Source organism: Canis aureus, chromosome 9, assembly GCF_053574225.1.
Source record: "Canis aureus isolate CA01 chromosome 9, VMU_Caureus_v.1.0, whole genome shotgun sequence".
NCBI lineage: Eukaryota > Metazoa > Chordata > Mammalia > Carnivora > Canidae > Canis > Canis aureus.
In genome coordinates this window covers 20,640,560-20,658,212 of record NC_135619.1, presented here as the reverse complement: position 1 = coordinate 20,658,212, position 17,653 = coordinate 20,640,560, and the positions used below count along the sequence as shown (strand labels likewise).

The 17,653-nt window shown below is 38.3% G+C and overlaps 1 protein-coding gene across 2 annotated transcripts; it reads left to right on the top strand.

Moving 5' to 3' along the window:
* Positions 1–2,543: 2,543 nt before the first annotated feature.
* On the top strand, positions 2,544–17,409 carry TRAPPC6B (trafficking protein particle complex subunit 6B). Of its 2 annotated transcripts, none has more exons than XM_077909117.1 (6): positions 2,544–2,997; positions 11,289–11,356; positions 12,100–12,217; positions 13,394–13,477; positions 15,009–15,102; positions 16,218–17,409. In XM_077909117.1, exons 1-6 carry the CDS (start codon positions 2,917–2,919, stop codon positions 16,247–16,249), a joined length of 477 nt encoding a protein of 158 aa, XP_077765243.1. In that variant the 5' UTR covers positions 2,544–2,916; the 3' UTR covers positions 16,250–17,409. The 2 variants fall into 2 exon arrangements, with proteins under 2 accessions (XP_077765243.1, XP_077765244.1); XM_077909118.1 differs by lacking the exon at positions 2,544–2,997 and adding an exon at positions 8,762–8,782.
* The last annotated feature ends 244 nt before the right edge of the window (positions 17,410–17,653 follow it).

The following is a 17,653-nucleotide window of genomic DNA, read 5'->3' as shown; positions in this document are numbered from 1 at the left end:
TGAGGATAAAAACTAGAACAAGAGCGCTGTGGTTCCTGCTTTTGTGGGGTTTGTAGGCTCCTGGGGAGCAAAAATCATTCATGTACTCATTCACTCACTCACTCAGTAGTATTTGCTGAGCGCTTACTACGTGCCAGGCACTTTTCTAGGTACTTGGATGGTCAGTGTGCAATAAAGATCTCTGCCTTCAAGGAGTTTGGGGGCAGGAAAAGTATGGAGACAGATGATAAATAAAAGTAAATTACAGGGCATGTTAGAAATGGAGAAGTGCTATGGGGGGAAAAAAGTAAAACTGTGTAAAAGGAATAAGGGTTGATAAATAATAAATTATTACTGATTATAAGCATTCCTAGTCTCACTGATCTTTAGTATAACACTATGTAATAGACTCAACAGATGCGTGAGAATGTGGTAATAGTAGATCCTAACCACCAAATGTATAACAGTTTCCAAGGAAAAATGCTTTTAGAGGCAACCAAAAATAGAGGATCTTTTTCTACTTCCATTGAACCTATTACTAGGATCCTAGGCAATTTAACATAGCTTTATGAGGGATGATTAGTGTGGGCTGTTGTGTTCAACATTTTGTAGATGCTCAATAAATATTATTTTCCCATAAATCCCAAAATATTCTAAGGACGCCATGTTATTGTTTGAGAAATCAACCTCAGTAAGTTGGTCATTTGGTTATTCTTTAACCTCAATGGCAGGCTTGGACTCCTTTTCCTTGATGGTGATGATGAAGGGAAAATGCAGTCAGGACAAAAGGGACATGATTTCACAGATGGGGAATTTTGGGTGCTTGAAAAATTAAGATTATAGTTACAAAATAATCTTTGAAGTTACACTAGTGTTGTTAAATAACAAAAATTCAAAAAAAAATAAAACAAATTCAACAGTAAAATTTAAAGATATAATTAGCTTTATTAATTGATTCATGAATTAGGCAGCATCTCATCTAGCAAGCAGAGGGGAGCTCCAAAAGGCTACAGAAATGGAAAGATTTTCATAGGTAGGACGAGGAAGTCATAAATAGAAAAAGAAATTATTTTAGGACACCTGGGTGGTTCAGTGATTGAGCATCTGCCTTTGGCTCAGGTTGTGATGCCAGGTCCAGGGATCAAGTACCACATTGGGCTTCCTGAGAGGAGCCTGCTTGTCCCTCTGCCTATGTCTCTGCCTCTCTCTGTGTGTTTCTCATGAAAAAAATAAATAAAATCTTAAAAAAAAAAAAGGATTATTTCAGGTGAGGTCACTTTCCTTTGGGGATAAAAGGATCTTATTAAGTGTATTACTACCTCATCTACCTTTAGGGGTTGGAGAAGGCCTCTGGGACAGATTACCTTATTTGTACTGATCAGAAAAATTTGTGACTTATCAGCTAAGACTACATTTCTAGTGGAGGTTGGAACTGCGATTAAGTATTAAGCTCCAGGGATCCCTGGGTGGCGCAGCAGTTTGGTGCCTGCCTTTGGCCCAGGGCATGATCCTGGAGACCCGGGATCGAATCCCACGTCAGGCTCCCGGTGCATGGAGCCTGCTTCTGTCTCTGCCTCTCTTTCTCTCTGTGACTATCATAAAAAAAAAAAAAAAAAAAAGTATCAAGCTCCAGTTCGGTGACATGGCCTAGCAAACATGACTCCACTTTTGGCTTGTGGTTTTCTTTTTTAACAGCGTTTTCAAAGGCTTAGGTGGAACATCTGTGTGATGATCCAAAACACTGATGTAAACATCAGAAGGGACATGTAAAAGAGAAAAGAAAAAAAGCTGCCATAATTCTAATTGTGGAAGATGATTTTAAATTTCTGTGAAAGAATATGGAGAGTTGAAAGGTTATTGTGAACAAAAGAGAAAAAATCAATATGTTAACTTGGGGGAAGCATCAAATTAATTGGGAAAAAAACCTTCCTTGTAAATTACTAAGAAAAGAATTAATCACAGGCTAAGCAACATGTTTAAGCTAGAATTTGCCAAATTTAAGAGGTACATACATATGTGTTTGCATCCTTGTAGGAGTTAAATCCCAACCTGCCATACATTCCTATGAGCTACTTACCACGGTGAAGCTGCTTTTCTGATCTTTGGCACTTTTTCACGGACCTGATCATCTGGTTCTGTATTTTGTTTCAAGTGTACCTTGTTCTTTGCTTACTTCATCCCCCTTAACCCTTATGTCCCCACTCACTGCAAACTTCTTGGTGGCCAAAATAATTAAATCTTTTTGCATACATACCCAGGTTTAATCCACGATGCATTGGGATGATTTCTCAACATATCTAAACTTTATAGCCTGAAAAAAATGATTTATTCACTGTCTTTACTCTTCATATTGAAGAACATATGGCAGAAATGCAAGCTTTTGACGAAGCTAACCTCGCCAGTCCTAACACAGGTAGTGAACACCCAGAGGGCAGCGGGCGCTCCTTTGTCTTATTTTACCCGGCTCACACTTCCCGCCCCCCGCCCCGCCCCGCCCCGCCCCGCCCCGCCTGTGACGTCACTCGTAAGAGGACGCTTCTCCCGATCTGGGCGGGAGCGGTTCACCCCTAGCGGGAAGTAACTCTGTGATCCTGGAGCTGGCGGAATGCCGGAGTAGACGGAAGCGGAAGTTGTTTTTTTCGCCCCTCACGCCCAGGGTCCGGATAGGATCTCCGCTGGCTCTGTTTGGTTCCGGCTGCTGTCAAGACTGTGTCGTGTGGCCTGAGGGCTTGGTAGCCCTGGGGTGGGCTCGCCCCGGTACCGGGCTCCGTCTTTTCCCAGCTTTGTTCCCGGGTCTCCTAGCAACCAGGAACGGGCTGTGGACTGAAGGAGTCGCGGCGCTGCCGTCTAAGAATCGCTCAAGCAAGCGCCAGCCGGAACCTTTGAGCCCGGCCCAAACGGGAGCCGAAACCCGGCGTTTGGAAGAATAAGCAGGAAATGGCGGACGAGGCGTTGTTTTTGCTTCTCCATAACGAGATGGTGTCTGGAGTGTACAAGTCCGCGGAGCAGGGGGAGGTGGTGAGTGCTGCCACTAGCCCTTAAGGTCCTTTTGCGGTGACACTGTTTCCTCCGCTCTTTCCTTCAACTCCTGTGTCGCCACCCAAGCCCTTGTGAAGTGTAGACAAACTGGTCCACGTCCAAGCATCCCGAGCCTAGAGCCTGCAGCTGTCTGCAGTCAGTCAGCCTTTTCTCTTTCGCATCTTCTGTCTGATACTTTGTTTAAGCGTTGTCGCTCCCATGATTTATGGCGGTGTTAGCTGCACAGCTGATTTTGGCGCCCCTACTTAATCCTGTCACTTCCAGCGCTGGGAGCCATCCGCCGGACAGGCCTGCGAGTCCCCCCCTCCCCCACCGTAACCCTCAGGATTACTGCACGCGCCTGAGTATAGAAGGCTCTTGCGGTGTGGGCTTAAAGGGAAGAAAGATCGTAGGCGTTATTATAATTAGGAAACCAATCTAATTCAAAAAATAGTTATTTAGTGCCTATGACGGAGGTAGTTTTGTGTTGCTGGGGGGATAGTAATGAAACAGTGACTCCATTCTCCCGGGAGTTACTTCTAATACGTGGGAATTTTCACTCATTCGTTGATTCATTCAGAAAATATGTATTAATTGTGTGTCGTGAGCCTGACATAAGTCAACCCCCCACTTCACCAGTCATTGGGGAATAGGGGTTCGGCGAATAATGTATTGGGTAGTAATTTGGCACAGAATTACGGAGGCGTAACGAATATTATAAACGAGGTATTCCAAAGTCATGCTCAGGTCAGAAGCTCTTTTAAATGCTGTTGAGAAAGAGGGGTGGAAAGTGGGGGTAGGGAAAGCATCTTAGGCAAAGGTAAAGGCATAGGGGTATGAAAGAGTGTAATGCATTTAAATAGGCTTAAGCGTTTCACTGTCACTCGATTGAATGGGCGGAGAGTGAGAGGTGTTGGGAACTGAAGCTGGAAAGAGCCCTGTATGCTGTATGATTAAAGAATTTGACATTCGCAGTGGAGTTTTTTGTTTTGTTTTAGAGAGAGAGAGCGAGAGCTGGAGAGAGAAGGGCAGACGGAGAGAGAGAGAATTTTTTTTTTTTTTTTAAGGATTTTATTTGTGAGAGGCACACAGAGAGAGAGAGAGGCAGAGACACCGGCAGAGGGAGAAGCAGGCTCCATGCAGGGAGCCCGATGTGGGACTCGATACCGGTTTCCGGGATCACGCCCCAGGCTGAAGGCAGATGCTCAACCGCTGGGCCACCCAGGTGTCCCAGGAAGAGAGAGAATCTAAGCGGGCTCCAGACTCAGCGCAGAGCCCTAGGGGCGGCTCAATCTCACGACCCTGAGATCTTTTTTTTTTTTTTTTTTTTATTCATGAGAAACACACAGAGAGACAATGGCAGAGACAGAGGCGGAGAGAGAAGCAGGCTCCATGCAGGCAGCCGGACGTGGGACTCGTTCCCGGGACTCCAGGACCACGTCCTGGGCCGAAGGCAGGCGCTCAACCCCTGAGCCACCCAGGGATCCCCGACCCTGAGATCTTGACCCGAACTTACTCTTAATCATCTGAGCCACCCAGGCACCCCCGTGGATAATTTTTAAAGAGGAGAATGATGTGGTCCATTTGCATTTTAGAAAGATAATCCAGTATTTAGGTTAGAGAGAGAAGACCCTTGTAGTGAGAAGATTCATTATTTCAGAAGTCGGCAGAAGATGATGAAGACCTGAATTGTGACAGAAAAGTAGAGAATTTTTTTAAAGTTAGGTGGAAACTCTGGGACCCAGGTATAGTTGTGAGAGTTGAAAATTCTCAGGTGTTTACCTTGAGCAGTTGTGTTGGACGGAGAGGAAAAAGGGGGAGAAAAAGATAAAGCATGAATTTATTTTGAACATGTTGAATTTTTGAGGTGTCTGTAGGAATCTGGGAATGGTGTAAACCACAAGAAAGATAGTGTATTAGCCTATGCAGGCTCCTATAACCAAACATCATAAAGTGGGTAACTTATAAATGATAGAAATTTATTTCTAACAATTGTGAAGGGTGAAGAGTCCAAGATCAAGGCACCAGAAAATTCCATGTCTAATGAGGGCCTACTTCTGGCTCATAGATGGATGTCTTTTGGCTATGTGTTCACATAGTGGAAGGAGGCTAGCTAGCTCTCTGGGGTCTCTTTTATAGTGGCATTAATCCTTTTTTTATTTTATTATTATTATTTTTAATCCTTTTTTTTTAAATAAAGATTTTATTTATTTGAAAGAATGAGTGAGAGAGAGAACATGAGCAGGGGCAGAGGCAGAAGGGAGAGGCAGGCTCTCTGCTGAGCAGGGAGACTGATGTGGAGCTTGATCCCAGAATCCTGGGATCATGACCTGAGCCAAAGGCAGGTGCTTAACCAACTGAGCCACCCAAGTGCCCCCATTAATCTTACTCTTTTTTTTTTTAAATAAAGATTTTTTTTTTTTTATGAGAGACAGAAAGAGAGAGGCAGAGACATAGGCAGAGGGAGAAGCAGGCTCCATGCAGGAAGCCCAATGCAGGACTTGATCCCAGGACTCCAGAATCATGCCCTGAGCCAAAGGCAGACACTCAACTACTGAGCCACCCAGCAGTCCCCCTTCATTAATCTTTTTCTTAAGGGCTCCATCATCATGACAGAAACACCTACCAAGGTCCCTATTTCATAATACTATCACATTGGGGGTTAGGATTTCAAAATAATTTTTGAGTTGAGTGGGCACATTCAGTATGGCAGAAAGGCATAATGCATTTGGAGATATTAGAAAGATACTAGGAAGAGTATTGGAAATGAAGCAAATATATTCTTATTCATCTGTAATAGAGATTTTTTCCAAGTTCCACACTTTTGACTTCATTATCATCAATAACCAATAGTTTTTAGTGTTTAGTATCTATGCTAAGTGATGAGTAGCAGGCATTTGCTCTTCATGCAAAGTTAGCCTGCCTTTTACTCTTTCCCCAGGGAATAATGACCAACACACCTCTTTTACTCTTTTATCATTAAACCCCTGCTCCCCCACTATGATGTGTACAATCAGTCCTCTTTGTTCCCGTCTCTCTACTTTGCCTCTTTCAACTTTTAGCCTGGAAAATCTTTTTTTTTAATCCTTCTCTTTTCCAGTGGATTAACCAAAATACCTATCATAATCATAACTGACAATATTAAGAGATGTGCTAGTCATATTAAGGAAAAGGAAATCTGTAAGTTTTGAATCATTTTATCTAAATATAACTTTTGGGAAGCCTGGCTGGCTCAGTTGGTAGAGTGTGCAACTCTCTTTTTTAAATTTCTTTAAAGATTTATGTAAAGACTATAAGAGCATGCATAAGAGTGGGGGTAGGAGGGATGCAAAGGGAGAAGGAGAGAGACACTCAAGCAGATTCCATGCTGAGCGTGATCCCACAACCCTAAGATCATGACATGAGCTGAAACCAAGAGTCAGACACTTAACTCACTGCACCGCCCAAGCGCCCCGACTGAGCATGCCACTCTTGATCTTGGGGTTTAAGTTTGAGCTCCACACTGGGTGGCATTTAAAAATAAATCTTTAAAACTATTTAAATAAACTAAAAATGTAGTTTTTCCTATTGTACTTTGTTTACAATGGGGAATTGAAAGTGTATATAAGCAAAAAGGATTTTAAAAGGTTAATATGGGGGCACCTGGGTAGCTCAACTGGTTAAGCATCTGCCTTTGGCTCAGGTCATGATCCCAGGGTCCTGGGATCAAGCCCCACATCTGGCTCCCTGATCAGCGGGGAACCTGCTTCTCCCTCTCTCCCCCCTGCTTGTGCACTTACTTTCTCTCTCTCTCTGTCAAATAAATAAATAAAATCTTTAAAAAAATTAATATGGGAGTGTTGATTAGAATCCATTTTGGAATCTAGGTGTACAAGAGTTCATTGTATTAATGTCTCTACTTAGGTGTACTTCAGGTTTTTTGTAATAAAAAGATGTAAAAGAAAGACATAATCCTGAAATTAAGCAATGGTTTTTATTTTATTTTTTTAAGATTTTATTTATCTATTAATGAGAGGTACAGAGAGAGAGCAAGAGCGGCAGACGGAGAGGGCTGGCTCCATGCAGGGAGCCTGACGTGGGATTCGATCCCAGGTCTCCAGAATCAGGCCCTGGGCTGAAGGCGGTGCTAAACCGCTGAGCCACCCAGGCTGCCCAAGCAGTGGTTTTTATATGGTTTTTATATTTCTTTCCAGAGATGAAGTCATAAGTTTTATTATTTATTTATTTATTTATTTATTTATTTATTTATTTATTTATTTAAAGGTTTTATTTATTTATTCATGAGAGACACAGAGGGAGAGAGGCCAAGGGAGAAGCAGGCTCCATGCAGGGAGCCCAATGTGGGACTCGATCCTGCCACCCTGGGATCACGCCCTGAGCTGAAGGCAGAAGCCCAATCTCTGAGCCACCCAGGTGTCCTTGAAGTCATGAGTTTTAAAGTGAAGTAAAGAACCAGTATTCTCACTCTGCAAATCAATGATTTTTAAACTATGCTTGAAGAGGAATTAAATCTTTAAAAACTGAATAACTGGGCATTTACCAATTTATGGAGAATAGATTCCTTAAAAAGGTGAAAAGATAAAATATTCTCAAGTTTAATTTTTCTTAAAAAAATGGTAGCCACTAGTGAGTATTCACAGATACTAAAGTGAATGAACAAGTAGCAACATTGGGCTGGTGTGATCAATAGTTAGGATATCAGAATGTTTATATATAATCATATTTCCTGCTGGTCAACATACTCCTGGGTGATTGTACAAAGACCGGATTGTTCCACAAAGGCTGACAGGTTACTTATTCCACCTGAGCATTTTTTTCCCCACCTAAGTATGTTTTTTTTTTTTTTTTCTAAGTATGTTTTGAAGTGAGCTGGAGAATAACAGAAAAATGAATTATTGTGATAAGTACAATAATAGATTTATGTGCAGAGTGTTATGACAGCATAGGGCCCAAAGGAGTGTCAAGGAAGGCTTTTGGGGGGATATGATACTTTTTGCTGAATTTAAAGGATGTACGGTCTATGGGGCGCCTGGATGGCACCATTGGTTGGGTATCCTACTGTTAGTTTCAGCTCAGGTCAGGATCTCAGGGTCCTGAGATAGAGTCCCACGTCAGGCTCCCAGCTTAGTGGGGAGTCAGCTTGAGATTCTTTCTGTTCCTCTCCCTTTCCCTGCTGCTCTCTTTCTCAAATAAATCTTTTTAAAAAATGTATAAAGTGGCACCTGGGTGGGTCAGGTCATGATCCTGGAATCACACCCTGCATCAGACTTCCTGCTCAGTGGGGAGTCTGCTTCTCCCTCTGTCCCTCCCCCTGCTTGTTCACTCTCTCTCTCTCTCTCTCAAATAAATAAAAAAAAATCTTTTTTTTTTTTTTAAAAAGGGGATATATGGCCTATGGAACAGCATGTGCTAAGGCATAGGGGCTGTAGAAAGCATGGAACTCTAGAGTTTTTGCAGAAATTTCAGAGTGGTAGAAGGAGAGATGTTTATGGATATGTGGCCATTAGTGATTCTGGTTAACTAGCCAGGATCATTTAAGGAAAGGCACATGCCATACTAAGGGGTTTGAACTTTATTTTGAAGAAAGGGGAGAGGATGCTGAAAGGTTCAGTAGAGAAATAACATGATTTGGTTTTTAGAAAGTCTCTACCAGAAATACAGAAGATAGAAATCAAGGGAAGAAGAAACTAGAGACAAGGAGATCATTTGGAAGGCTCTAACTGAAAACCAGGAGAGAGATGAGAAGGGATGAAGAGAGAAGACAGATTTTGAAAGCATATAGATGGTAGGCTCCACAGGACTGCAGTGTGTGTGGAAGGTTGGGAAGAAAGGGGGAAAGAAAATGGAAGTTTTCTGGTTGGGATTGCCATTAAAGTTAGGGAATTTTAGAGGCCTCACAGGTGAAGGAAATTAAGATAATATCATTTTTTAAAAAGATTTCATTTATTAATTTATTTATTTGAGAGAGAGAGAGATTGTGGAAGTGGGGGGAGGGTAGAGGGAGAGAATCTCAAGTAGACTCCCTGCTAAGCAGTGAGCCCAATGCAAGGATTGATCCCACAACCCTAAGACCACAATCTGAGCTGAAACGAAGAGTTGGTCGCTTAATTGACTAAGCCATTCAGGTTCTCATCTAATTTTTTTTAAAGATTTTAATATTTTAAAAATTTTATTCATGAGAGACACAGGGAGACAGAGGGAGAAGTGGGCTCCCCGTGGGGAACCTGATGTGGAACTCGATCCCAGGACCCCAGGATCACGATCTGAGCCAAAGGCAGATGCTCAACCACTGAGCCACCCAGGTGCCTCTAAAAGATTCTATTGTTAAGTAATCTCTATACCCAGTGTGGGGCTTGGATTTACAACCCTGAAATCGAGTTGCATGCTCTACTGACTGAGCCAGCCAGGTACCCCGAATATCATTTTGATTATGCCTAATTTGAGGGGGCAATGGGACCTCTTTATAGCTATGTCCAATAAAGTTTCTACTATAAAAGCACAGATTTAGTAGTCACAACCTCATTAGAATACATGGTTCCTTAGAAGAAAGTTCAGCAAATAATGAGGCCTATGGTGTATTTAGTGGAGACTAACAAACTTTAGAATATATAAATATCCTTCCTATCTTGGAGCTGTAGTCTAGCAGAGGGTCAGGATGGAGAGACATGGATCATGTGAAATTAGTAAAATGTATATAGTATGCTAAATGGTGAAAGAAATTCTTTGGAGACTAATTAAGCAGGGAAATGGGATGGGGCATCAGAATGACTGTTAGGGGGCTTTTTTTTTTTTTTTAACTTTATTTTTAAGTAATCTCTATACTCAACATGGGGCTTTAGCCTAGAACCCAGAGATTGAGTTGCATGCTCTACCCACTGAGCCAGCCAGACCTGCTATTTTTAGAGAGCTTCTAAAACATAGATTACTGACCCACACCTACAGTTCTGATTCAGTAAATTGGGTTTCGGAATTGGTGATGCTAATGTTACTGGTCTTGGAGCACACTTTGAAAATGACCAGAATAGAGAATTTCTGAAGGGGAATAATGTTGCAGTTTTAAAGATGATAGTTAAAATGAGACCCACTGATATGGGGGGGTGGGGTGATGGGTGAAATAGATTAAGGTGATTAAGAATATACTTACTATGATGAGCACTGAATAATCTATAGAATTGTTGAATGATTTTATTGTACACCTGAAAAAAAAAAAAAAAGAAAGAAAAAAGATGGGCTTCACTGAGATAGTGACATGTGAGTGAAGACTTGAAGTGAGGGAGTTGGTCATGTGGATATCTGGAGGAAGAGCTGCCTGTACAGGAGCCCTGAGATTGGAACATGCCTGGCATGTTTAACGACAGCAAGACCAGTGTTGCTAGAGCCGATGTGAGTGAAGAACAGTAGGAGATTGAGGCCTGAGAGAAGAACTCTGAATTTTATATAGCTTGATCCAGAGGAGTTTTTTTTTTTTTTTTTTTTTTTTTTTTTTATGATAGTCACAGAGAGAGAGAGAGAGAGGCAGAGACACAGGCAGAGGGAGAAGCAGGCTCCATGCACCGGGAGCCCGATGTGGGGATTTGATCCCGGGTCTCCAGGATCGCGCCCTGGGCCAAAGGCAGGCGCCAAACCGCTGCGCCACCCAGGGATCCCTGATCCAGAGGAGTTTGAGAGTCTTCATCATATGGGTAGTATTTAAAGTCTAAAGACTGGATGAGATTGTCAAAGAAAGAGCAAACCAACTGCATAATTCCTGGCATAGGAAGATAGGGTCATCAACTAAGACACAGAACTGGAAAGCTTACATGACTCTGAAGCAAGCAACAACAGAGTTTAATAACCTCCCAAAGGGAATGACTGATGGAAAGGTGAAACTTTGACATCGTTTTTTATAACTGAGAAGAAAAGTGCTTTATGAAATGATTAGTACTAAGAAAACTCAAATATAACTTGTAATTCACTATTTCTTAGAATGTTTTAGTGAGGGTGCCTGGGTGGCTCAGTCTGTTAAGTTTATGCCTTCGGGTCACATCATTATCCCAGGTTTCTGGGGTCTAGCCCTCCATTAGGCTTCTTGCTCGGCAGGGGAGTCCACTTCTGCCTCTCCCTCTGCCCCTCCCTCTGCTCCTGCTCTCTCTCTCTCAAATAAGTAAAATTAAAAAAAGAAAATAAAAAAGAATATTTTAGTGAAAAAAGTGCAACCACTTACATTAATATTTTTAGTCAGCATCTTAAAACAATTTTTAAATATTGTCTGGCATTCTAAAAATATTCAAAACTATTATTTTTTAAAATAGGAAAATGGACGCTGTATTACTAAGCTGGAAAACATGGGGTTTCGAGTGGGACAAGGATTGATAGAAAGGTGAGCAGTATGGATTTGAAAATTTTCTTCCAGGTAGGTTATAAACAAAGGTGATCCATTTCAAAAGATTATATAAAATTTGAAATACTTTAATTTTAATTCCTAAATTTTATTTATTCTCTATTCTTTAATTCACATTAAAATTTCTTTTTAGGTCTGATGCTATTTTAACTCAGTTACCTAACTTTCATGTTTTAATATTTGAAGAAAATGTATATGTATATTTTATATTTTAGACTTTTTTCCTAAAAACTTTGGTGTACTGAGGCAACATCCAAAATTTAGTTACATTTTCTATTTGAGGTCTAGTAGGTTCTTTAACCTAAATGGATTTTTGTTTAAATGCAAGGGATGGAAATGCTTTAGAGTCTAGATTTATGCATGTAGTAATCTTCTAATTTATAGACGAATTCATAAAGTATTCATTTCTCAATATTTGAATAGCTGAATCTGGTTATGTTTTATATAACAATACCATGATTATGCTCAGCCTTTTTTTTTTTTTTGACATGCTAGAATGACTTGTATGGTACCTAAAATTGCAGCTTATTGTTAGACTAATTTTAGCACCATAATTACATAACAATGTGAATTGAAATGGGATCTTTTTGCTTTGTTCTGATTACTTTATGACTATCAGTTAATGTTCAGTGCTGTAATGGCATTTCAAAATTAGTGAATAATGTGACCCTCCTGCTTTCTTTGGAGGAAGAATACTGATTACTTTTAGTTGGTCTTTGTAGGTTTACAAAAGATACTGCAAGGTTCAAGGATGAGTTAGATATCATGAAGTTCATTTGCAAAGATTTTTGGACTACAGTATTCAAGAAACAGATCGACAATCTAAGGACAAATCATCAGGTACTTAAACAAATTAAGGCTTATTTTTTAGGTCCTTTAACTTAATATAAATGTTCTATTTTAGTCATTTATTATATTTAACTAAAAATTTTTAGTCACCTTTGAAATGTTTCTTTTATGTGTTAATACATCATTACCTTTTTTCTGTAATAGGATATAGTGAATAAGAACTAAGAGACATTTATCAGTAATGATAGCTGTTTCTTTCTCCCAATTAAATAACTATCTTAAGTTTTAAAAAGTTGGGTAGCCTGGGTGGCTCAGTGGTTTAGCACTGCCATCAGCCCAGGGCATGATCCTGGAGATCTGGGATTGAGTCCCACGTCAGGCTCCCTGCATAGAGCCTGCTTCTCTCTCTGCCTGTGTCTCTGCCTCTCTCTGTCTCTCTCTGGGTGTGTCTCATGAATAAATAAATAAAATCTTAAAAAAAAAAGTAGCAAATGTAGAATGATAAACGTCTAGGATTTGGTTCCTTAGTTATTAATGGTTCTTTTCGCAGAAATACAAGTATGTCACATTTGTTTTTAGAGTAATTTCTAAAGTTTATAAAGTATATTTAACTTTTAAGCAACTTTTGCATTATTTAGTTGCTGTCATTTTTCTCTTAAAATAATTTGTTGATACAAGATTTAATAGATTACATGGAAAATTGTGCATTTAAATAAATTTAATTTGTTTTATAAAACTCAAGGAAATATTTAGAATGGATTTGGCATTTTGATTAAGTATTAGAAAATGAAAAAGATGTATTAGTAGCTACCAGTAGTTTCATCTTTTAACATAACAATATCAGTCTTTGTAAGTATTGAAATGCTAATGGAAGTGACTGATTATTAGCTTTGTAGATATGAGCTAATAATATATAACTGCTAATTCCACCTGGACGTGTATTTCTGATTCCTTTGCCACTAGTCTGTGGGTTCTCTAAGGGTAGGAACTATCTTAGGCATCTTTATATCTTTAGTATCTTGAAGCATTCAATAAATATTAGTGTTATAAAGTTCTGAACAATTTTTCAGCTTGAAAATTGTAAAATTCCTTCATTTAAAGAAATTTGACCATCAGAGAGTTTTAATAACTTAAAAAAAAAAACTTGAATTGTTTTGAAGGGAAGAGATCATTTTTAAAGACTACAGACTACACTGACTTTGGATATGTTTTCTATTTTTCAAATAGGGCATCTATGTACTTCAGGACAACAAATTTCGTCTGCTTACTCAGATGTCTGCAGGAAAACAGTATTTAGAACATGCATCTAAGGTATTTAATGGAATAGAAGATTGGAGTTTTCTTAGGGAAAGTACAATGCCAACAACAACAGACTTTTGAATTTGGAATAGGTTTTAAAGTTGTTCTCTTTTGTTTAAGTACTTTTTTATGAAATAGGAGACGGGTGTTCATGTGTTCATCATATTAAAATAAACTGTATTAACCTATAGCTGAGTAGGTTTATGATATTACAACCAAATGCCACTGAAATGTAAATTAATGTTAGATTCTTGAATATACAGCATAGATATATCAGAAAAGATAGTTAAGCTTACAAAACTGGCGTTGTGTGAAAATATTCACCTCACAGTATATTTACAATCTCCTTTAGTTAATTAAAAAACAATTTTTTAATATCATCAACATTTTTTTTCTAATACATGTTTTAAGTATAACACATGTTTTGTGCTTCTGGATATTGTGTGGTTTTTGTTTTTATTTTCAGGTAGGAATCCATAAGTAGATCAGATGTATTAAAGAAAGCTGAGGTTTTAATGCAAGGGTTTCTTTGAGGTGATTAAAATATCTGGGTCAGTATAACCTATTAGTTATCTGTAAAAATTTATCCATACCTAAATTATCTAACAAAAGCATTATAAGTATAGTGGGAAGAGCATGGGCTTCAAACCAAATAAATCTATATTTTAAACTACACAATTTACAGGTTTGTTTGACATTGGATAAGTTACATAATCCCCTCTAGACCTTAATAAGATTGGTTATCATAGCACCTATATTATAAGTAATCTCTAAAGTCTCTTCCAGGTCAAAATTTCATGACTCCAGATCTACTTACTGATCAGTACTCATTTATGTAAATTAATTATAAACGGATAATTTGTTTTTCATAGATTTATCATATTGAATATCATCTAATACAAAAATGTACATAATCAAAAATTCCTTGGATTACTTAATTTTTGATTCCTGTTCTTGGCTGGCTTTCTCTGCTGTAGTTTAGTCCCATTCTCTTTCCTGGTTTCCATTTGATAGGGTTTCTCAACACTTGGACTGTTGATATTCTGAACTGGATGATTCTTTGTTGTAGCAGATTGGCTATCAGTCTGAAGAAATCATTATTCTTGATTGTAGAAAACAGAAACCAACTCTGTTTAGGGAGATAAACTTACAGAATTGATGGGAAGCCTCAGAAAGCAGGCAAGAACTATAGAAGTAGACCCTTAGGGAGGGAGGGTTAGAATTCTTTGCATAGCACTGATGACAGCCACCTTTGCTGCCTCTACAACTAATTCTAATCTGTTTCTAGTTTGTTTTTTCACTCTTTCTAGATTCAGAGTCCAGGGCTGGAGCACCTTAAGTCATGTGTCCATGTTTTAGTTGTCATTAAGCTGGGAAATTGTTTTAACAATCAGAATTTTCAGTACTTTGAGAAATTCTTCCACAGTCCCTTTTTAAGCAGCAATGACTTATTAATACCAAGGTTTAACTAAATGTCATATTTTTCAATAGCATTGCTATCTTAGTAGATCCTTAATATTCTTTACATTTTTGTTCCTTTCAGTATTTAGCATTTACATGTGGCTTAATCAGAGGTGGCTTATCAAACTTGGGAATAAAAAGTATTGTCACAGCTGAAGTATCTTCAATGCCTGCTTGTAAGTTGAATTCACATTTCTTAAAAATGTTTTTAACGGGGGATCCCTGGGTGGCTCAGCAGTTTAGTGCCTGCCTTAAGCCCAGGGTGTGATCCTAGAGTCCCGGGATCGAGTCCCACATCAGACTCCTTGCATGGAGCCTGCTTCTCCCTCTGTCTGTGCCTCTGCCTCTCTTTCTCTCTGTGTCTCTCATGAATAAATGGGTAAAATCTTAAAAAAAAAATGTTTTTAGTGATTATTTTTCAAGTCTGGTGTTTGTTTTTATTAACATAGAGAAAATTTAGAAAGCTAAAGCCATTTTGTTTTAACTTTTATCAATTTTAACATTTAATATAATATGTAGTATGCTTATATTCATATTCAGACTTTTAAATTCATAATGGACAATGATTTAAGAAAGTGTGCTAACGTAATCCAAATGTATAAGACAATTTAGTGATTCTTTTATGTAGGTATTTAGTTTTAAAGATTTATTTCTAAGAGGTGGGGGAAGGGCAGAGAGAGAGAGAGAGTCCCAGGTTGACTCTGTGCTCAGTGGTGCTCAGTGCAGAGCCCAAAATAGGGCTCATCCCACAACCCTGAGATCACGACCTGAACCAAAACCAAGACTCAGATACTCAACTGACTGCCCCACCCAGGCACCCTGGTGATTCTTAACTTTTAAAGGAAATATTTCTGCATTACTCTTTAAGATAGCAAATTTTCCTATACCATTGAAATGTCTTTTTAAAAACAATTTTCTAGAATAAAGCTAGATAAAACCAACTAATCTTTTATCGCTAAAGTCCTTTCCAAAGATCTTTTTACCAAAGCTACCAACCAAAAATAAAATTGACTTGAGCATCGCTATATTACCTTTCTGTTTACACTGATAGTCAGCGGTTAACTACACAGGTAGGAATCACAAAGAGAAGCAAAGACACCTATTCACAAAACAGATAATCATCTCAAAAATGAAATGGACTTTGTTGAGCATTGTGAAAAGTGTGAAAAGTTGTTTGACATAGCAAGTTTCTTCATTGAAATCACTTTCTAATAGGACAGAAAAATTGATGTTTAGGCTTGTTTTCCTTGCACCTAAAATCAAGGAATGATTTTCATTTTTCTTTTTTTAGGTAAATTTCAGGTGATGATCCAGAAGCTATAAAACATACTGAAATGCAAGGCAAAGCTTCAACAGTGTAAAGAGATAAATTATTCATGTATAAAGTATATCAAGTAGCAATGATTTAATTACAATATTGGACATTTGTATTGATATAAGCTATTTGCTAACTTATGTAATGAAAGATGCACTCTTAAGCAGGAGTAAGGTTGTATTTTATTAATTTAACACAAACCTACTTAAAGCAGATACACATTCTAAATAACAGATTTTACTGAAACTATTCAGAATGAAAAACCTGATTTCAAATATCTAAACCCTAAGATGTAGGACCCTTATTTTAAACATTCTTATTTGCTTATAGTGGTGTGTATATAACCACAGACAGAGAAGCAAAACTCAGGGTTTGATAAATTAGCATTAAGAAAAGTATGCACCAATCAGAATCATTTTTGTATGATTCATTTGTAAGAATGAACAAATTTTGGTTTTGCTTTATGAATTTTAGTTATTTAAGAAAAGCAAACAATACACTAAAACAATTTTTATTTTATTATAATTTATTTCTATTAAGAATTTTTATGCCTATAAGGATTTTATTATATACATTGTATATTATGTGTGTGTGATATATACATCCTATCTGCCTAAATTGCTTAAAAAGTTCATTGTACTTTAACAGAACTTAGTCCTTAATTTTATTAGAATTCAGTCCTTGAGAGCTCCATCGATGTAATAAAAGTGAAATATAGATTAATTTAAATGTGAATTCAGTGACTCCAAGGCCAAAGAATATTAGGTATTTGAGGAAGGAATTTTATACTTCTGTTACAGTCTTGACTTTCAGCTTCTCTCCCCATGTGTAGAAGAGCTGGTTGAAGGTTCCTTATCTTTTTTCCCTAATTACTATTTCCCAAGAGCAGAGGGGTGGGTAATTGGATTAGGCACACCAACTTTCATTAGACCATATCTTCTCAGTGGGTTGGGGTCAGTGCTCATATAGTACATTTGTCATCTCCTCTTCCATCTGATGATAACTGAGAGAGAACAAGCATAAAGATGAAAGCCATCATACTGAGGATAGCAGGGTGCACAGATAGAAAGCACCTTAATTGTGATTCCGAATTAACCAATCCTGGAACTGCTTTTCCTTTGGACTTTTTGTTACATGAGATAATAAATTCCTTAACTTGTTCAATATACTTTTGGTTCTGTATTTTGTTACTTATAGCCAAAAAGAAATCTCTTGTAGTTGAGACAAGGGGAGAGTTAGGTTATATAAGAAATAATATGGGAGAATTGAACTTTTTTTCTCAGGAAGAGGAAGAGGAGGGAAGAGAAGAACTTAAAGGTTTGCATGTGAAATGATAAAACTATAGAGTACTAAAGAATATAGATAAGTTTTATGATCTTATGATAGTATGACAATGTACATATAGTTAACAA